The 22,989-nt window shown below is 35.2% G+C and overlaps 1 protein-coding gene across 1 annotated transcript in view; it reads right to left on the bottom strand.

Moving 5' to 3' along the window:
- The window catches only part of KLHL1 (kelch like family member 1), a 359,135-nt gene that overhangs the window by 213,576 nt on the left and 122,570 nt on the right, over positions 1 to 22,989 (bottom strand). The window contains exon 3 of the mRNA XM_037023548.2: positions 15,465 to 15,601. Coding sequence (XP_036879443.1) covers positions 15,465 to 15,601 — 137 coding nt within the window. The remainder of the gene's footprint in view (positions 1 to 15,464; positions 15,602 to 22,989) is intronic.

Here is a 22,989-nt window from a genome sequence, read left to right as displayed (position 1 = left end):
AAAAAGCTGTGAAAGTTTTCTTAAATAATAAGAAACTATTTATAATCTCTTGACAAGTCTAGAGGAAGGTTGTCTCTGGAACTGATTAATTGAAAGGCTCAACACATCACTAGAAAGCAGCCATCTTCTCAAGTGCCTTGCTGATTCCCTGATGGTTGCCATAGTTTCAAGTATCAGATTCAGACAGGAAAACACCCATCAGAAGAAGTATACCTTCATGGATATTTCTCTTGCATCAGTGAAGAAATCTTTATTAAAAGTTCCCCAGAAGTTTTTCCTCCATGTTGCATTAGCAAAAATTGTACTACAGGATAGTATCTACCTTAATAATGAGCAGTGGGGTAAACCCCCAATGACTAATTTTGACCCTATATGAATTAGATTGATAGAATTAGTCACCCTCCCTCCAGTCAACTGGAAGAATAAGAAGGGAATGACTCTTGAATACGATTTCTTAATATGTGGCACATTTACCTATAGTATCACCTAAATGCTGAAGTTACTGAATATTTCAAATATATTCAGTAATGGGTTTCTACATGAGAATATATTTAAATTTATGCTGGATTATAAAATAATATGAATGTATGCTGTTGTATTTTTTTAATAGACAATTGGTATTCTATTAACCACTGCTGTATAACCACATTTTGTCTATAAATAAACAAGGCATTTTATCAGATAGGTGCAAAAACTACCTATAAAGCCTATAATATAATTTAAATACTATATCCATCTCTTTATTTATTTATCTATCCATATCTCTATCATCTCTCTCCTCAATGGAAAGAGAAATTATGTCATTGTCATACTAGAATTAAAGCAAAATTAAAAATTAATATTTCAGTTATTCATAAGGACTTAAAAATAATTTTTTTTTCTTAAGATACATTAATTCACAGACAACTTGAAAAGATAGTATAGTTTTGCATTTAACACATACTTGTTTTTCCTGGTTATTAACATTTAACATTAGTGTGATACATGTGTTAAATTAATAAACCAATATTATTATTATTAATTAAAGTCCATGATATGCTAATATTTCCTTAGTTTTTTTATTTTTTATTTTATTGCTCTTTTTGTGTTCCAGAGTCCCTTGCAAAATGCCACATTTCATTTAGTTGTTATATCTCCTTAGGTTCCTCTTGGCTGTGACAGTTTCTTAGACATCCCTTGTTTTTGCTAACCAAGCACTTTGAGGAGTACTGGTTAAGTATTTTGAAGAATGATCCTCAGTTGGGATTTGTCTAATTATGATCACACTGGGATCATGGGCTTTGGCTTGCTCATGTCATATCGCAGGTACGTGCTATATCATGACATGTCACTGTTGATGTTAGTTTTGGTCACATGGTAGAGGTGGTGTTGTCAGGTTTCTCCACTGTAAAATTACTCTTTCACCATTTTTTCCATTCTGTGCTGTGTGGAGGCAGTTCTCTAGGCACAGTCACATTTATGGGATGGGGAGTTAATGCTCTATCTCCTTAAAGGCAGATTGACTACATAAATGACTGAATCTGACCTGAGAGATGTGATTATTCTGTCACTTATTTACTTAATCAATAATTTATTCATATAAATAAATTCCTAGGATTTGTTTGAGTGTTTCAAAACAGAAGAGTTAGGAAACTTGGGGTTATATCATTTTATTGTTTTTAGTAAACTTATATGTCTTTTCAACAGTTACCAAAAGAAATTGAATTTTACTGCATTTTAGACATTTACTGCCATCAAATTTTCTCTTATTCTCATATGTGCCATATTACTGGCACTGTAGTCTCCTCTCTGTCTCTTGTGTAGAAGAAAATCTTGGTTGTCCTCTAAAAAGTATTGCAAACCAGTTATAGAAAACAGAAAGACAATCTTTACCCGGGAAATGCTATATCCTTAGATCTTTTTAATCAATAAACAATGTTGGGGAGGAATATAATTTCTCTACCCCTCAGAGTTCTTCTAACAGGCCTAAGAATCAAATTGACATAAGACAAATCAACAAGAGAAAAAAAACAAAGTTTAATTATGTATCTGCAGGGAAGCCCTAAACATGGGTTCCAAAGATAGTCAGGGACAATGAGGTATACATGTCATCCTGAACTAAGCAGAAGCAGGAGGGGTCTGAGACATCAAAGGAGAAGGGAAGTAATTTGCAGGAATATGAAAGAGTAAATGTTTGATACACAAACGTTTGTTGGGCCACACAGAAACAATGAGGGGGCACAGGGAAACATTTTAACAGACTTGGCTACATCCTTCCTGGTCTACCACACCTAGTTCGCAATATAATATAACTATCTAAGGTGATAGCTCTCTTTCTGGAGCATGTCCCCTACTTAAATTCTTTTTATGTAGTTGGGAGGGGTGGCAGGGAGAGGTCAAAGTTTCTTTCAGTCTTTTGAGCCTTGATGTGAACAGCTCAAAATAATCTGCGTGTCACAATGGCATATCTTGGGGTGGCCTGCCCTTGGTCCCTATACAAGGTCTTAACATGCATTCCAGCCACAAGAAAAACACAGGTTACGTTTTTGAGTACTATATATATCTTAGAATCCAAGGGCTCACTGTTAGAAAAGTCCAGGTTGCAAAGGCCCATCAAAAAGTAGTTGCAACAACAAAGACCATGGTTTTTCATTTCTACCAGTACACCTTTTTTGTTCAGGAAATCCACTGGGTGTCAGGTCAGGACTAAGTGTCAGTAGTGATCTACTTAAATTGTTTCAAATCTATTATCCTCATATATGTATCATTTGGGAAAGAACAAAGAATTATTTGCTGAATAAAAATCTTGGCTCTGAATACTTTTTTTACATATATCTATGCACAGGTGTTTAACTTGACTTTAACATAGAGTACACCCCTTATTTTCAATGTACTGTAGTTCATAACTCAGTCCCTAATCAACTACATAGATTTTTTTTTTCCACTCCCAGTACTTGGCATACAGATTAATCTAAAGCAGGCTGTCACTCAATAATCAAGGAAATGTTGGTTGTGAGGAAAATAAGAGATAAAAAAGATCTCTTAACTATACAAATTATACAAATCTATACTGTAAGGAAAATTATTTGGCAATTTATACATCAGAACTACTATACATATGTTCATTTGGCAGTTACAGAATTTAATGCTTTAGGAAATCTTAGGTGGAACATGTGATCTTGAATTCAGCATAGATAATACCAATCCCTTTAAATTATATGTACTCTTGACTCAACTGAGTTTGATCCCTGGATTTTAATATTATGCTGTTTAATACATGGAATTATTAGTAATCTGTATGTCTGGACAACATCATTTGAACTTGAATCAGCCAACAGAAGAAACAATTCTGTAATTCATTACTATATCCACTTTTGACTTATTAATGAGGATGTCTGAAGCACATCATAAAGTGTCTTACAAATATTCAAATATTCAAAAATCTTCCTTTCAAATGTTAATATCAGAAACCTGTGTTATGTTGAGCAAAGTATTGTTTTTATTTTAAAACATAATACTTATTATGCTTCTTTCTTTGCCTTGGCAATTCAGAAACTAAAACAAATTGATATGTAATTTCTATGAATACAAATAGAATCTTAAGATCCTATGATTCATAGTCCTTAACACTATGGCGCAAGTCACAGTGTTGTTGGGCAGCTGGGTCCGGGGAGGGCTCTCGCTGTGCACTAGGTGAAACCTCAGCCTGGACAAGGAGGGTTCTTGAATGCAACTGAGAAAGAATTCTCAAACAGGTTGGATGAGTGTAGGTAAGGAAGGAATTCGTTAAAGCAAGAATAGCAGGGAATGGCAGCAGATGTGCACGCAGTAGAACTCAAGGAAGAAAAGAGGGAGAACAGAAGAGCTGATTGAACTCCTGCTTGGCCTGGGGCAAATCCCTTGCCAGCTTCTGAAGCCAGGGTCACCTGGTGTCCAGTGTCCACTTGAATCTGCAGGCATGGGAACTAAGCCCCTACCACCCCAGGATTTGGAGGAGCCACAGAGCACTGGATGGAGTGAGATTATGTTCTGAGAACTTCCCAAAGGCAAATAAAGGAGATTTTGGGTAGGCTACTAAAGAGCAAGCTTGTATAGCTGCAGTCCTGTCCAGGTCACCCAGGCAATGGGAACTTGCAAGCCCAAATCAGAGCTCTCAGTAGCCCTTCCCTACTTGTCTGAAGTAGAACAGAGAGAGAAAACTAATGCTCAAGTCTAGAAAATTGAATGAAATAGTGAAGTAATGAAGATGCTTACCAGTGGGAAAAGGGCTTTCTTATTAACCTGCCAAGACGCTTGAAAGAGCACAGAGACAAAATGCAGTAAGTTGAGCAGGAAGAAGTCTTTATTTAAGGCACAGTACACGCTTGAAGAAAAGGGAATGCGGGAAACCTCAGAAAGGAGGTGCACTTAAAGGCATGAGATAAGTGTCTTTTAAGGATTTCAAGAATGGGGCAAATGGCCAAGGGGGTGTAGGCTCGACTTGTAGTCTCGTGAGAAACATTACGTCTCCGTCCAAGGTCAATCTTCTAGATATTCTGTAAGACTAACTTAACACAAGGAATTTCTTGATCCTGTTCTTCTTCAAGACAGTGATCACCCTTAAACAGTGGAAACGTACCATTTAGGACTTCTTGTCCTGCCTTAAGATAGGGTTGTCTATTGGTTGATTACCATAAAATATGTTAGGAATCTTACCTCCTAACTCCCTGGTTTATAAAATGGAATCTTAGCCTGAAGATGGAGACCCTCCCTCCTGTTCTTACTATACTATTTATATCTTGACATTTTTCATCACAGGCAGGAAAAAATAATCATGATGTTTGTTCCATGTCCCCACCCTGCCTCAGTTCCATGGGTGCTGTAGATTGGAATTCCAATGTGTTTTCAGGTCTTTTTTATTTGCATTTCAAAGCCTTTGCATCATGAATATGTAAGGATGAAAAGTAAGACCAAAGTCAAAACCTTGTGGCTTCTGTAAATGACTTCTCATATTTTTTTCCTTCCATTTTTTGTTCTATCTCAATCAAAAAAACAGAGGGGGTATTGAAGGGATAAGGAAAAGAGAATATAACTTCTCACTGCACAGATTTTATGACCGTAGCATGTCAGAGCATGTTCTCATAAACTAGGTAGAATTGACATTTATCTACAAAGTTGCTCCATCTTGGAATGCATAAATATTTCATGCACTAACTGGATGATTGTGATGTGGAAAGAAAAAAAGATCACCATTTTGATATTTTATTACCTGACATCCTGCCCAGATTGAGAGCTCTGCCATCCTCCTTGTGTATAAGCCATCCTACCTGCCTCCTCTGTACTTGGGCTTTTAGGTTGCCAGATTGGCTTTTTGTTTGTTTGTTTAACAGAGCATTTTCTTTGGAACATTATCTTGGCTCTCAAAATATGCTTAGTATGTTATCTTATTCCCTTTCTGGTGTTGTTATTAGATCATTTTCAGATAACCATTATTATTTTCTGACTGTAAGCTTTCATATTTTTTCTTGAAATCTTCACATCTAACAATCCATATTCATGATCAATATTTCTTAGCCTCAGTGAACTGGAAGTGCAATAGTTACACAGTGTTATTGAGGAAGTATACAGTTAAATCTCCAATACGTATGAAATCCTTTTCCAAAGCAGTACCATAGTACATCCAGCTATACATTACTAATACCTTATTTTCCATCACTTACGTATTTTACTTTGAAGCCAGTTTAAGCCATTTTGTAAAATGGCCAATTAAATTAAATAAATATAAAAAATGAGATTTGCAATTGAAGTCCTAAATGTGTTTTCATTAACTTAATTTCATAAAATATTTTGTCAAAAAATTTGAATGTCCTATTATATAAAATATGCCCATTTATCAGTAAATAGATCATTTAGCCCTGAAACACATGAAATAATTAATGACACATATTTTTCAAAGTATTGTTAACAATTTGCATACATTGAAGATGTTATCAGAAATTAAGATGTTATCTATTAAACATATGTAGAGTTACTTTTACAATTCTTTTTACATGATTGCACTTAGGTTACTAGTCTAAGTTTTTTTTATTACTTGTTTATTCTGCATTATTCCCTCCTCTCCCTACTCTTAAACATTTCTACAGAGAAGAAGAAAAGGTTGGGTGGGAAACATGCATCAGACTAGCATGAAAGCCGTCTGGTAGCACATTTTCTCTGGCTGAGGAATGTGAGAGGAGTGTGGCATTAGCTGCAACGTGTCTGAGAAGCTCAAGAGTGCAGTCCGTCCGGGGGACTGGGGGCCAAGGTATCCCTCTAGGATATTGTGAGCGTGCAGTCCATTTCTGGCTGCAATCTGTTTTTCCTGCTGGGCAGCCTTTACTATCCTTTATCTGAGGGAGACAAAGTATTTAAAATTACATGCTTAAGGTTCTCGTTATAAACTGCCTTTCTCAATCACAACGCAGAAGTAACCCCTCAATGAAGATGGCAAATGAGGCAAAGTGGTCATTTATGGAATTCTAAAGAAGGGTTCAGTGACTTAAATTGTTTTGTTTGTTATTCTTTTTAGTTGTTTTCACACACACACATTATCTGCAATAAACATTAGCTCTATCAAATTTTAGATAGAATATTGAGAAATTGTTAAAACTCCACTAAGGTAGTATTTTAAAAGATATGTATTATTTAGAAACATATGTGAAGTTGGTGCTTCAGTTTTCCAAACAGCAAAATAAAGCTGAATGTTGTGAGCGGTAACTGACATGTGTGTGAAACATCCTGAAAATGTTAAATGTGTAATTTTTTAATTATTCTTCTTATTAGATAAAAATAACAGAACAAAACTAGACTTATAACTGCAAAATTCTGAAATTGTAGCTATTCAAACTAAAATATTTTAAATAGGATTATGATCAATCACAAACGATCCTCAAATTTGAGCAACATCTACAACCTTTCCCCATGTTATTTCTTATTTTGTGTAGAAGGAAATTAATTGTAGGAAAAATTATATTTGGTGGCAGCTGGTGGTAGGAAGGTCACATTTTTTACTCAATGCGGCAGTAACATAAGTTCATATAAGCAGCATTCCCTCCCATATTAATCAGACTGTTGATTAGCCATCTAGCAGAAAAAATATTGACATATTATGGGGAAAACTGGACCATGGTTTCACATCCATGTAAGTTTGTTGATTTCTATGTTAAGGTGTTTTCATTTCTGAATCTGAGAATAAGATTCTACTAACTGCCCATCCCAGAATGTTGTGTTGATCAAATAAGATATCTTAGCAAATAAGATGTGCTAAGAAAATGAATACAATACATGCTACCTCAAATATATAAGGTAGCAAAATTGCAAGTGGGTGGCTTAAAAAATTTATTAGTTATTATTAGTTAAACTGTACATGAAATCGTATATATGAATTAGAAATCTCATTGTAATAATGAAGCACATAATAAATTGGATTCAAAATAAATAAATGTTTGATGAACAAAGTGATTATTCCCTTCCCAGTTCCCAATCATATTCATTGTTTTATAAATGATTTGAAGAAACCTTCAAATATACCTGTTAGGGATAATCATCATACTTGAACATTTACAATTTGCTAAGCATTATGTGAAACCTATGTAACTTTATTAGTTCATTTACTCTTTAAAACAGTCCTTTCACTTGGACATCACTTTCTCACTTTCTCATAGTTGAGTAATCTTAAGACTACATAAATCTAAATAATTTGTCCAAGATTCCTAAGTATAAAATGGGGGAACCCAGGTGATATAATAAAAATGGCTGAGAAGTTAAGAAATAAGTACATGCCAACTAGAATAAATAATGCTTAACAATCTGGACACTGAGCTGCCCACATCTTAATAAATTCTGGTTGAATATCAGTCCTGGTAAGGTTAAAGAAAATCCCAGTGATTTCTGATGTTAAATCTTACATATTATTATATACTCCCCCCTCAAATACAACAGAATGAAGTGTACAGATATTTTGGGTTTAGAGTTGATACAGGTCAGAGACCTGGGATAAGCATCATAGTTAACTTTTCCTGCTTATGATGAAAAATACTGAGATATACAGTATAGTAAGATCAGGAAGGATCCCATCTTCAAGCTAAGATCGCATTTTAAAAACCAGGAAGTTAGGAAGTAAGATTTCTAACATATTCTTTAGAAACATATAATAACTCAATCCACTTTGGAAGAAGGGTGGGCGATTTTGATTGATGTGCTCCCAGAGGGAAGCTGACATCCTGGAGGGGAACTGACCAATTTCTTGTGTTAATTTTGCAGAATTACCTGGAGGACTGATAATAGAAGAGACTTAATGTCTCTCACTGGAGATGAGCATTTTGAGACTTTACAAGTCCATACCCACTGGTCCTTTGAAAAATCCTTAAAAGAGGGAACCCCCAGCCTGAGGAAGCAGGCACTTTTTCTCTATTAAGTGCATACCTTTAAATAAAGCTTTTTCACTGCTCAACTTACTGTGTTTTGTCTTTTTTGCTATTTAATTCTATTTCCAAGTCCCCATTTTTACCACTAATAAGTAGGGAGGGGCTCCTGAGAGCTCAGATTTGGGCCTGCAAATTCCCATTGCCTGGGTGACCTGGGCAGAACTGCAGGTGCAGGAGCCCGCCTGAAAATCTCCTTTCTTCGGGAAGTTCTCAGAACATAATCTCACTCCATCCCATGCTCCACAGCTTCCCAAATCCCAGGGTGGTAGGGGCTAGTGTCCACGCAGCACAGATCCAAGCGAACATGGGACACCAAGTGACCCTGGCTTTAAGAGATGGCAAGGACCTCTACCCTGTGTCAAGAAAATGTTCAGTGAAATTTCTCTCTTTCCCTCCGCACTTTCCTGTTCTCAGCCACCTGCAAGGCCACTGTCATTCATTTCTACTCTTGCTCTAATGAATTCCTTCCTTACCTACACTCTTCGGACTTGCTGGAGAATTCTTTCTTATTCAGAGTCAAGAACCCTCCCCGATCCGGGTTGAGGTTTCACCTGGTGTGTAGTGAGAAATCTCCCAGACACAGCTGCCCGGCAACAGCGTGAAGGTGAAATAACCCTGAGATAATATAGTCAAGTATAACATTAATGCAGAAGAATATACAGCATGTACTCTGCACAGCTGGTATAGCAGCATGTGATGCAGTTTCTGCTTTCCCAGTTTCCAACACAAATGTAGGGCCCAACGGGAAATGTAAACAATTATAAGATTGTGAGCAACAATAAAATCAGATTTTTTTAAGGAAGCAAAGTTGATTATAAGATGGGACCTGAGAGATCTTCCTTACTTGTAAACTCAGAAAGTAAATGTGAGTTCGAGTGCAGAAAAGATATAACCTAGTAAATATTAAGTTTCAAATAGCTATTTCTTTTACAGTCTATGAAATCCCATAGCATAAAGCCAAAATAAAGTTCAATAAACATAAAAAGTATAACATTCACAAATTATGCATCACTTTTTATTATTTTGAAACAATGATTTCCCCAAGTTCATTTTATATTATTGATTGTTAAACACACACACACACACACACACACACACACACACACACACACACACACACAAATAAGGTTTCTTGGAATAATTGGAAAGGTAGGTGTGTGTTGTCAATATGCAACTGATTTATTTTGTTTTATTTTTATTATTATATTTTACTTTTCTCTTACTAAATATATAATTATTTCAACATCCTATGAAAATTATTAAATAAATATTTTCATAAATGAGCAATAAAAATAGATAAAACAAGTCTTTAGAGGCTCAATTTCTAATGTCGAGAATGGCATTTTCCCATCTAGCAAAAGCCCAAACTTTAAAACTAATATCCTGCTAATATGCTTGCATAATTCATGCCACTTGAATTAAACCAGCAATAAAATGAAACAATAATATACTTTTAATTACAATAAAAAATTCTGAAGGGTGATTAGAATATTCAGCTCAGGCTGAATATATCGATGTACACTTTTTAATATTAAAGCAGAACATTAAACATCTCAGCTCCTATGTATATGTGTTTATTTCATTTAAACATTTGGCAGTAAGCAGAAGCTATTTTAACATTTGTTAGCATGTACTAAGAATTAAGTTCAGTGGGACACAAAACTTTTTTTTTTTTTTTTACAGGGAAGTTAACTCTTCAGTATGATTAAAGTTATGCATTTGGCAGTTTAATTTTCTACCTTCTTCTTAATACCATTGTTAGATGGACAGCTTCCTTTATTTAAACCTTATCCTTACCAGTTCTCTACAGGACCTGACACTTTGCTAGCACCTCTACAATCCTATCTCCCCTGTTTGTTAGAACTCTTACTTCCTTACCCATCAATGAACACAGTGTATTTTCAATTATGTCAGGATAGTAGGGACTATGTAAGAGATAAACCAGAAGGAAATTTCTATCAGCCTGAAGGTTCTTTAAAATATAATGAACCCCATAGTATATTTTTCAAATCTGTTAAACTTCTGGTATTTTCATAATGTGATAATCAATTTTGGGGTAGAACTTATATGTATGTGTGTGTGTGTATTGTGCTTTACACCATTCTCTAATAAGGAAATATTAGACTGTGTTTATCAAAAGCATGTTTATGGCAAAGATTAATTATTTTAAACCCTAAATTGGAAAGTCCCTTAGAGGCAGAGAATATGTATGATTCAGCTTATTGTCCTCCTGAGTCCATCCTGGAAGAGCACATAGTCGGATTGTAGTAAGATTTGAGGGACATTCAATGCATTCTCAGGCAAGGGCTATTAGACGTGAGTGTGCGTAAGTTATCAGGCCCCACTGCCTCATGCAGGGAATTGGCATTAGATTGGGAGGAAGAATGAAGCAATCCACAGGGGGCCGCTGCATATCAGGAGGGAGTCGGCTTAAGCACCCCAAACCGTTCTGAGAGCAAGAGTCATAAACCACTCTAAGGAACTCCCTTACAGCTGAGACTCTTCCAAAGGCATTGGTTTAGTAGAGGAAATACCATTCAATTTGGGTTCTGACGCCTTATTCTAGTAATAGATTCAACATCTGACTATTGATCTTTGTCAGGTTACTTTACCTCACTGTCTAGGCTGTGTTAAGAACTTCAGAGGCTTTTAAGTGCTGAAGAAAAAAATCTGTTCCCTCATATTAATTAATTCCAAAGAGACCAACAAAGTTCTGTTATCTCATGATTTTGTCAATGCTTATTTGAAATATAAAACTATGGTATTTAAAAAAATACTTCTGGTGCCTCTGCTTTGCATCACATACTTAGCCATAGAAATATGTTTATCTATAAAATTTGTAAGGTTCAAGATGGAATTTCTAAAGCTCTATGCACCTCTAACTTTCCTAATAATTTGAAAGTAGAATGATGAGAAACTGTAAACACATTTTTTTCACTTCTCCATGCTTCTGAGGATGTTTTGTAGAATAATTTCAGAAGATCCTTGACTTCATTATTCCAAATCACAGGATTTATTGCAAATTAAACAATATTTTAGGTATCTTCTCTAAATGAGCAAAACTGCTGCATAGAGGTCCCATTAATGTAGGAATTATTTAAACAGCTGTTTTTAAGTTTGTTTGACACTGAACAACTGAGAATGTCATCAAGTTGATAGTGATATATAGATCTTAATCTTTTGAAAACAGAAGTAAAGAGCTTTTTCACTATGCCCTGCTCCAATAATTCTATTCATTACCAAATTTGTATGAAGCTTTATGTCATTTTAATCAATATCCATCCAGGCCTCTATTTATATTTCATGTTAGTCCCTAGGGTGACCCTCTTTACACAATAAATGCTCAAATATTTATAACCTAATTATTGTTTGATTTTGATAATTGAAACATGATCTTATAATTACATATTCTCTGGATTACAACCAAGTATTCCAACTTTAAATTTAAATCACTGATTTTAAAATTGGCATTTATAATTTTGTTTATTTTATAATACACACTGTTGCTTAAATATGCTTTTACTCTATGAAAAACTAAGATCACACTCAGATTTCCTAGTAAAACACTATATAGAAAACCCAACAACAAGTTTTAAAGAGAAGAAATTTTGAAAGTGCTTAAATAATTAAGAATTTAGAAAAATGATATGAACCTCATGTTAGATATACAATTATTTCTAACACTAGGGTAAATTTTCATTTCTTTTCCATTCCTGAGTTATTACCATGTGTGAAGAGATTCCTTTTAAGTCAAGAAACCAGTTCTGATACTGTAATAATTAGCCATCATTTTTTAGGCGTATCTTTACCCTTCATTCTTCCAAGAATGTTTCTTATTTTGTCAACACAGAGACCTTAATTGCTTTTAATAAATTCTGTATTCATTTTACACAATACTAGTATTAACCCTTCTATTATTATTTTTTTCTTCTAAAAATATATTCTCTTTGAGCTATTATCACTCTTCCCAGGTACCAGAAAAAAGTGTTTTCTCACTATTCGCTTTAGTTCATATTGAAATTCTATCAGCCCTTAGTCGCATTTTCCTCATTCTGATTTGCTGAAGTAGGAGAACAGATGGGCCAATAGGGTGTCTCCTATGTCACACCATGTACAAATCTGACACCATGAAATTCTTTAAAGGATGAATCCTCTTTCTTCAAATCAAAGATGATTAAACACTATTAATTGTTGAGCTTATCTCAGTAAAAAATTCATTTCAAGCTACTTCACCCATTCATTCTTTTCCTTAATTTCTAGGTTAATGAAATAAAGTAGCTGCTTGGGCCCTTTCAGCTCTTACAGACAGTCTAGGTTTCATGGACATTTTTATCTGTTTAAATAATTTTAAAGCACTTCTATCCATCTTTACTGAACACATTCCTTCTACAACTAATAGTTGACTATCAATTCTTGACATAGTTGGTCCCCCTTAGTTTCTCTGAAGTCTCTGAAACCTCAAAATTTAAGAAAATATTACTAAATGGCTGACCCTCTAAAATATCTCACTGTTCATTCATTTTTCCCTTTTTCTGCAATGCATTTTTTTTTATCCTTCTACCAAAGAAAGTCTTAGAGATCAACTAGCAAGCTGACTAAACAGACATATATATAGATACCTCCTATTTCCTCCCTTTCTGCATCATTGCTTACTTTATCTCTTTGATTGTTATAATTTGTTACACTCTATGTAGTGAAATACAAGGTACATATTTCATGTTCTGCCTAAAATTTTTCCCAAAATAGCTTGTAAAAATTTTTCCCAAAATAGCTTGTAAATTATTTGCTCACTTAGCACTTTTCTATGAACTAACAATTAGAAATTTATCAACCACCAGGGAAGTATGAATATTGGATCAAAGGCCAAAGTGGCAATGACATCTGAAAGGCAGCCTGTATCCTGTCCGCCTTCTACAAAGCAGAGCCACATCAGGGTCACTGCATTCAGCAGGGAGCTTTGGAACACCTGCCAACTTGGCGCTGCACGGTGATCAGTGTCTTTTGACCTATTTTACCCATGAGAAACACAAGACTGTCAGGCTATGGAAGCTACAAGTGTGGAATTTATGCCATTCTGTTGCTAGAAGGGACCTGAAAATGTGAGCTTCATGATTCTTTTCTGTCAAAGAAAAAACTGTGGTTTTATTCGCTATCCCTTAGCTGGGAGGCCAATAATCCTCTATATAACTATTTCAGGCTGTGCACAAATTGAATTGACGAAGATGTTTTTAATGGCCACTCAGCTAAACTGTAGACTACTTTCTGATTCTAGGTCTTTCATCTCCCTTTTCTTAGAGCATTTACTTTAGAAAACTTGCAATTATAAATTCTTTCTCTATCTCTATGAAGTTTAAATAATGTTAAAAGTCTTTTGCCAATTGTAAACCCACAAATGTTTTCCTCAAGGACCCAGGAGTCATCTCTTTGCAATGCCAACATAAAGCGAGAGAGCACCCATCTCTCAGTTTTTGTGGGAGGATTAGAGTGTGGAGTGAGCATCTTGCTCCTAGTTGTAAAACTACTTCTGCCAGAAAGATAGGAGAATATCTACTTTTCCTTTAGGTAAAGCTAACTGGCAAACATTGATGGCCTGTGCTTTGTCTCTCACCCCAGCACTTAAAATTCTTCCCACCTCTCTTTGCTTCAGCAGAATTAAGTAAAGACTAAGATCTGGCCTCTCTTTCCTGTTGGAACTGTCTTGAAGATTTGCTTAGCTGTTTATCCTTGTTCAGTGCAATATTTGCATTGACAAAATATAATTTTAAAAGTATTAAAAAATTACTGGGAAATGGCGAAGTTTTTCCATCATGTTGCTGCTTAAAGATTCAGGACCTAGAGCATGTAAAATTTTCTTTTCAAAGAACACTTACTGAGTAAGTGTTACATTAGAGTTAGCAAACTCCAGTATATGAGAAGCCAAATCCTCCAAGAGGATAGATTCCCACTAGTTCCACAGCCTATGGTTCTGGTGATTGATCATTACAATACCATCTCTTGTTTGCCTGTTATCAGAAATTATGCAAAGCACAGCTTCTTAATCTAGGGTCCCACTGCTTTGATAATCAGCCCTAGCCCACTTTTCTTTTCTTATTTCTTACCATTACCAGGAGTTCAGGCAAAAAAACACATGCTATTTCTAAAAATTACATCAATCCATACCATTTGTCTTTGCTTCTATCACATGATTTTATTATACTGTTTCCTCCTATCTCACTAATCTTAAAAACTATTAAAAATGTTTTCAATGAATGTGAGTCTCATAATGCTCTGAACAGCGGGTTTTCTGCTTTCTACCTACCTCTTAATATTTTGCACTACATATAATGATTCTCTCATCTAACACTTTCCTCTATTTGAACTGTGAGCTTCTAGAGGGCAGATATGCCTTATTAATTAGTTTATTCTCCAAAGGTATAGTTAATATTTGTACAATGAATAGTATTCAACAAATGTTTGCTAAGTTGACAAAACTTACGTGAATGTGCTAAATATAATATGGTACAAAGGCCATTTGAAAATGTCAATATAGTAGTTCAGAAAAAAAGCTTCAAAATCTAGTAATTTTCACAACTCTAAGATCTTCATTGTCCCTTTCAACTAAGTTTGTCCACATTAAATATCCTGTGAATATTTTAATATTAAAATAAAACATCACAAGAATAAAGAGTTATTTGAACCCATCAGCTCCAAAAGGAAAGAAAATTAGATTCTATTTTCCTTTCTAATGCTCTGAGAAAGTATAGACATAAATTCTTATGTGATAATTAATAACTCTCTATTCCTCTCCCAAGCTCATTATATCAACTATTCATTTCTATAAGCCAGTTTGAGTCCTTTGTGGAAGGAAGTAGGGCATATGTATACCATATACATCGTGATTTCAGAGACAAATGAAAAGATATTCTAATTTTTCTCTGTTAGTCTTTCAACTGAAAAAAAAATGGAAGATACAAGAAAAGCAATTTTTAGCTTTAAACTCTGTACTCAAATTCTAACATGCACAAAACAGCAATGTGAAGGTATAATTCTTTTTTAACATACCTGTATATGCAAATTGGACAAGGTCCCAGAGAGCATTGGGGTCTATGCCTTCCATCTTGATCTCCTCTTGCTTGGCTTCACAAACATCACTTGTAAACATGGCAGCAAAATAGTCGGAGACTGAGCTCAGAACAAGTCTGAAAGAGTCACAGGATCTAATTTAGGACATGAATGTAAAGCGTCAAAATGCTAAGTGTCAATAAGAATATATAGTTTCTGTCACATATTTTCCTATAAAATTTTTTACAACCAATTAAAAATGCAAAATTGAATTTCAGCTCATGATCTAAACAAAATAAGCTACACACCAGATTTGGCCCCTGCACAGAAGTTTGCTAACTCTGCCTAGAGATTAAAATATTGATCTTTAACAAGTCTACCTTGAAATAAAATTATACTACTTCATGAATATTGTTAAGAACCTTACAACAACTTAATTTCATTTGCCCTCTCCTATTCAGTTAAGATGCTTTTTTAAAAGAATATATGTAAAAATAAACATTTATTTTACCTTTATCCCCTTCTCCATCTTTTGTGGGGCTCTGTATGCATTTCCAAAGAAACAGGCTTTAATCTGATATCAATGCCTTTCAACTGGAAGGAATTCTTCAGTATTTCTTATAGTACAGTTATGATGCAATAAATTCTCCCAGCTTTCATTTATCTGAAAATGTCTTTTTTTAAGCTGTATCAAAAAAATCTTATTAAAATTATTTTCATGGGACATAAAATTCTAGATTGGGAGAATTTTTTTTTCCTTAGGGACTAGAAGAATTATATTCTGCTATGATCTAGACCTCATTGCTTCTAATAAAGAATCAGCTTTCATTCTTATAATCGATTTTCTGACTTACTATGTCTTTTATTGCTAATTGTTTTTAATTTTTTTTCTCTTTATCTTAAAATTGTAGCAGTTTGCCTATGATATGCCTATACATGGCTACTTGGCATTTACTATGTTTATGATTTTTCTGAGCTTCCTGGAGCAGTAAATGGATCGTTTTGATCTAATTTGGAACATTATCTTCAAAGAATCCCTAATTATTTCACTTATTTCATTCTCTAGCTTTGTCTAGGACTGTAACTGAGAGTGCCTCACAGGTAGTTTGAGTCAGTTCATTTTACTCTCTATCATTCTTTTACTCTGTTTCACTATAGATGATTTCCAGTGACTTGAATTGTTCCCCTCTCTCTTGATACTCCCATTGTGTTATTTTCATCTTCTCCTATAGATAATTTAAATTATTTTTCATTGTTGCTTCAATGTTTTTTACCGATAATTTTAACATGTGGATCATCTCTAGGTTGATTTCCATTGACTGATTTGACTTTTGACAATGGATTACATTCTCCTGCTTTCCCCATGTTTGTAAATTTCAGTTGTGTAATGAGCATTGGGCCAACAAAAAAAGGAAAAAAAATTGAGGCTAAGAAGGGAATATCACTCTAGTTTTTAGTTACTTTTAAAGTTTCTATTGTTTATGCCACAGCTTTTTGATAGCAAAGGAAAAGTGTAAATATTTCATTTTTCTGATAATGGGAGTGAAGATTTTTCATGTACCTTAAAATCTAAAGTAGAAATGTACATTTTAAAATCAGTAAAACACTTGACAGTGTAAAACACTGTGATTCTAAAGAAACAGCGAACTGTAAAAATAATTAATTGTAGTTAAGAGGTGTGTTTTTCACAGTTGTATGAATGAGAAATTCTAAAACTTAACGAGTAGATTAGAGGATATTAGCACATTCTTGAGGATCACAGAGAAAGATTACTCACTGATGGAAAATGGACTTACAAATATGGCAAGGGAGAAGGCTTAATAAAAACCCTATGATGTTGGACTGAAATTGAAGGTATCACTGTAAATGTACACTTCTTAATATTAAAAAAGTAGAAATACTTAGGTTTTGTGTATATGTATGTGGGTATACATGATGTGTATGTACATTAAGGGCTCCTTGGGAGAAAAACAGACCACAGGGCTGGAGGAGGGAAAGCACAAGGTGAACCTAGAACACCTTTTGTTCTGGTAAAAAGGAAATGCTCAAAAATTGATGAGGCTATGTAGAAAAGACTAAATATAATGAGTGTATCTGTAAGCTAACCAACTTAGTAAACTTTGGATGCACCTTTCTAAGAACATCACAAGGGAAGGGAGAGGAAGAAAGGTCAACGCAGGGCATTGTTATCTAAAAGATTCCATACTTTTCAAATCGGGATAAATTATTTTTCAGTTACTTAGTTTGCATTTTTATCTGCTATATATTTTATTTCTATAATATAAGTGAAGGGCATGGTGAAAGTTAACCTCAATAAAGAGGGACATTACTTCTTTTAACTGAAAAAAATCCTTCAATAGATATTTTATGCATTTTATGGAAGTGTTTTATGGAATCCATAATTTTATCTATTCCATTATTAATATTAATACAAGAGTGGAAACATATTGAAATATTTAAAATGATCAGTTCAATGAACATTCAATTGTGCAGTTAGTAACTAAACCTGCCGATTCTTTATATTCTCAAAGTTTGACAAAATAACTGAGATATATGTCTTGAAATATTTATTACATACTGATTAGATAAATCATTATCAAGTGATCAGTTTTATCAGAGCTAAATATAACATTGTATGATATGAAAATAAACTACCATAAATCAGGTATGTATAAATATCCTAGAGCATAAGAAGTATACTGATATAAAGTTAACCAGTTTAGTCTTAACCACAGTATTATTTGCAGCAGGGCCAAATCCATTTAAAGAAAAATATGTGACCCATAGAATTCAATTTTAAATAATTGCATGAAATCCTCTTAATCAATTATTACATACAAAATACATTACATGTCTCTAACTCGGTAAGAGAAGTGCAGAAAAGTTTATACTCATTTAGATTAAGTGATACATAAGATTTGAATTAGATTTTGAAAGAGATTTAATGAATAACAGAATATATTATCTTTATATATACATATGTATCTCCTATTATTACAAGGGAAGTGGGAGAAAAAATTATGCGTAAGTAAGTGAAGACATGCAACCCCTCTGGAAAACCTCTCATTGAGGTACTATTCATCTATTAAATCTATTAAACTTTCCTAAGTCCCACTCCACTTTATTGACCTTGTTGTCCTCCCACTCTTCTTTAAATTACCTTTTTAGCTAGGATGGTATAGACTTTCTTATCTCAGCTTACCTCCAATTCATTGACTTGTCTTCCTGCTCTTATTCCTTGACCCTTTCATTGCCCCTGAATTTTTTCTCAGGCCTCTAAATTTTTGCCTTACCACTCACTGGTTCAGAATCATCCACAAGCATGGCCTTGTTATTGTCATAGTGATTTTAAATCTTGCCTTGTATCTCAAATACCTATAGTAACTGCTCACCAGATAGCCCTGTAGTATTTCAGTATGCCCAAAACTCAAAGACTTCCCTGTGGGATTTTCTTTTGTTTTTTACTCACCTGTTTCTAAATGGTGCACCATTAATGTATTGAACTTTCAGAGAACATAATATGAAATCATTTATGTCTCCTTCTCCTTCATTTATCAATCAAATCAAATATATCACATCAAATGCCTTTCATAAACCTAGTCAAATCATATCAAATATGACACAAAATCCATTTTTCCTTTTGTATTGGACTTTGTGGTTGCCTTGCCAGATCCCCTTCATGAGGCTCACTGTACCCCTTGCGCCAGTGATGTTAGCACCTCACTGCTCCCAGCTACCCCTTCTCTAGACTCGCAGTTGGCCCAACAGGAGCTGCCTCTCTGGGAGTTTCTGTGCTCTTGTTACGCTTACCTCATCCCCAACCTCATTAACCTCAGCCAACTGTCAGCCTGCAGGTGAGCCCAATGGCAATGAGTGGTAGAACCAGGGTACAATATGCTGCCCTTTCCCTCACGGTGTAACTAACTCTGCAGCAAGTCGTGCCCAGGGCTTCTCTGAGTTAAAGATGAAGCGAAGCTCGAGCAGAGACCACATCGTTGATTTGCTCCTTCCTTTCCCCCTATCCTGCTTCCTTTCTTCTGAGGACACTCTTTAAATAAACGATGCACACTTGACTTCCAGTCTCTGACTCTATTTCCAGGGAACCTGACTTGTGACACTGTTCTTCAAAATATTTCTCAGTTCATTCCTTTCTCTGTATTTATATAGTCCTCAATTCATGCCTAGATTAACTTTAATAGCTTTCTAGATCACTAGCTAGTTTTTGTTATGTCCATCTTTTGTGTCTTTTCCAGATCGGTGCTATTTTTCAGAGCTATCTTTGTAAATTTTGATAGGCAATCTATTGAAGTTGTTAATGCTTTACTTCTACAGCCAGAGTGCCTGGGTTTGAATTTATTTCTATCACTTATTAAATGAATAACTTGGGTGAATGTCTTAATTTCTCCATTTCTGTTTTCTATTCTAAAAGTGAAAAAGTGGAGAAAATGTTTCCTTCCTTTTCAGGACAAAATATGTTAGTATATACAAAGCAGTTCAAACAGGGCCTGGCACATAATCGAAACAGTGAGTGTTAACTTTCATTACTACTATTATTATTGTTACTATTGACCTATTTTATTCCCCTCTTCAAAACCTACATAAGCCTCAAATCAAATCAAATCAAATCAAATCAAATCAAATCAAATCAAATCAAATCAAATCAAATCATATCAAATATGACTTGAAAACCGTCTTTTCTTTTGTATCGGACTTTGATCGTTTCAAATCCAAACTTCTCTACTGGCTTTCAAGGTCTATCACAATCACTTTGTCCTACTTCCATGGCTCAATTTCCCAGTATTTTCAATACAAACTACTTCACTTTTACTAAGGCAGAACCCTATAATTTTCACAAACACAAATTCTTCCTTCTCTACTTTTCCATATTATTCTATCTGAAATAGCATATCCGTTCTTTTCCGCTAGGCTGACCTCAAACACAATTTCTCTGAAAAACTGTCATACTTGTCATATATATTACTCATTTCCTTATTTGTTTATGTGTTAGAATAAAAAATGTATATTTCAGCTGCAATTACTTGCAACTATCATTTCCTGAAGTGTCCTGTGGGTTATTCTCTCCTCCTCAAGATTATGACAAACTTCATGAGGAAGAGTATCATGTCTTATAATTCTTTTGCATCATCAACAGACCATAGAGCAATGCCACAATATGTTTGATAAACATTTGTTTTAAATAATGCAGGGAAACATGTTTCATGTACTGCTGAATATAGTTGTAAGTATAAAGGAAGACATTAAAATTGGGAAAAATGAAACAAGTTTTTTAGCTTATCTTTTTCCCTTCCCAGTTTTATTGAGATGTTATTGACATATATGTGAGTTTTAGATATACAGTATGAAGATTTGATAGACGTATATATTTTGAAATGTTTACCATAATTGATTTAGAGTTGTGACATCCTGCTGATGAACTGGCTCCTTTTTCATTATATAATGACCATCTTTGTTTCTTCTTACCGTTTTGGCTTACTTATTTTGCTTATATAAGGTTAAGCTATACCTGCTCCCTTTGTTTCCATTTGCATGGAATATTTTTTCCACCCCTTCATTTTGAGCCTATGTGTGATCTTAAAGCTGAAGTGAGTCTCTTGTAGACAGCATATAGTTGGGTCTTATTTTTTAATCCATTCAGCCACTTACACCTTTTGACTGGAAAATTTAATACAACCACTTTAAAGTAATTACTGATGGGTAAGGATTTATAATGTCATCTTATTGTTTTCAGGCTATTTTGTAGTTTCCTTCTTCCTTTCTTTCTCTTTTGCTGCCTTTCTCTTGCGTTAATGATTTTATATAGTGTTATGCTTTGATTCCCTTCTTTCATTCTTTTGTGTACTTACTGTAGGGTTTTGGTTACTGTAAGGGTTACACAGACTGTCCAATAAATACAGATTTCTATTTTAAGCTGATAACTTAATTTAGATCACATACAAAAATTCTATGTATTTTATATTCTACTGTATTTTATATGCTACTGTCACAATTTACCTCTTTTTATACTATTAACTTAACTTATACTATCTATTAACTTATTAATTGTATCTATTAACTTATTAATTATAATCTATTAACTAATTAATTTTTAACACAGTTGTCCTCTAACCTCTATACTACAGTTAAGTGGTTAACACAACATCCTATTTTAATATTAGATTACTCTCAACTTGACTATATACTTAGCTTTACTAGTATATTTCACACCATCATATGTTTTCATGGTACTAAGGAGTCATTTCAGCTTGAAGAACCCCTTGTAGCAATTTTCATAATGCAGTTCTAGTGACAAACTCTCTCAGCTCATGACCCTTGTGACCACATAATCATTAGTCTGTGCATTTGAGGAAATATGTGCCTTTTCCGTTCTTTCCTGACTGGCTGTGGCAGGCAAAGCTGTTCACCAGTCAGCCAGCCAGAGATTCTGGGTGGGCAGCTGGGAGTGCCTGCAGGAAGGCTTCTTTTGGAGACCTTGGGCAGGCTGGTCTGGTGGCTGGCTCAGCAGGTGGGCTGGCCTGGAGTGTGGGATTGCGAGGTGAGCCTAGCACCTGAATCGCAAGTGACCGGCCTGAGACCTGGTCTACATGGGTGGGTCTGTGTCCTGGGTCTACAGGGGCCAGCCAGGCTCCAGGGGTTACTGGCTGGGCTGGTATCTGGGCTCATAGGGCTAGTTTAATACTGGGATGCTCTGGGAGCATGGTTTGGTGGGAGCCAGACTAAAAGCTGGGGCCATTGTGCCTGGCATGGTGCTCAGGTGAGCCTGGAGCTTGAGGCCTCTGAGGTCAGCCTACAGCCTGGGAGCTGGGCGCTGGCCTGAAGCTGGGGTGTGCCTGATGTTGGGACAAACAAGAGCCCAGATCCATGGAAGCCCATCTTTAGTCAAGGTCTGTAGGGGCCAGACTGGCACTGGGATGTGCTAGGGGGCCCATGGCCTCTGGAGCTGGTCTGATGCTGGGGTGCATCAAAAGCTTAACAGTTGGATCAAATGTGGTGTTAGTCTGGCTGGGTTCACAGAATCGCTCCTACAGCCGAGCCTCCAGGGGGAGGACTGGGAGCCTGGGGCCCCAGGAGCCTTCCTGGGTTTTGCAAGCAGGCTGATCTGGGATGTGCTGGGAGCCTGAGTCCAATGGGGCCCCCTGGGACTCTGGTGCTCTGAGCACTGCCTGGCACTGTGGCAATTGCCTGGGGCACTGAAGCCAGCAGGCACCAGGACCATTTGTTTCCTGAAGCTGCTACAGAGCTGTGATAGACTACCAAACTGACAGAGATTTAGGTGGATGTTAGATTTAATAATATGGAATAAATGAGTTATTTCTCTCTATTCAAAGACAATCTATGTAAATAAACTTTCCACCGATACAGAGACACAGTACTACTAATCTATTCCTGACTATTAATATCTAAGTTACTTATTAAAGTAATCTTTTTTTACTGTACTGAATTTGTTTTTAGTGTTTTTAAATACATCACTTCAATTGAGACTTTTAGCTTCAACTATTTTCATGAT

Source organism: Manis javanica, chromosome 9, assembly GCF_040802235.1.
Source record: "Manis javanica isolate MJ-LG chromosome 9, MJ_LKY, whole genome shotgun sequence".
In the NCBI taxonomy this organism is placed as follows: Eukaryota; Metazoa; Chordata; class Mammalia; order Pholidota; family Manidae; genus Manis; species Manis javanica.
This window is presented reverse-complemented; position numbering and strand designations above follow the sequence as displayed.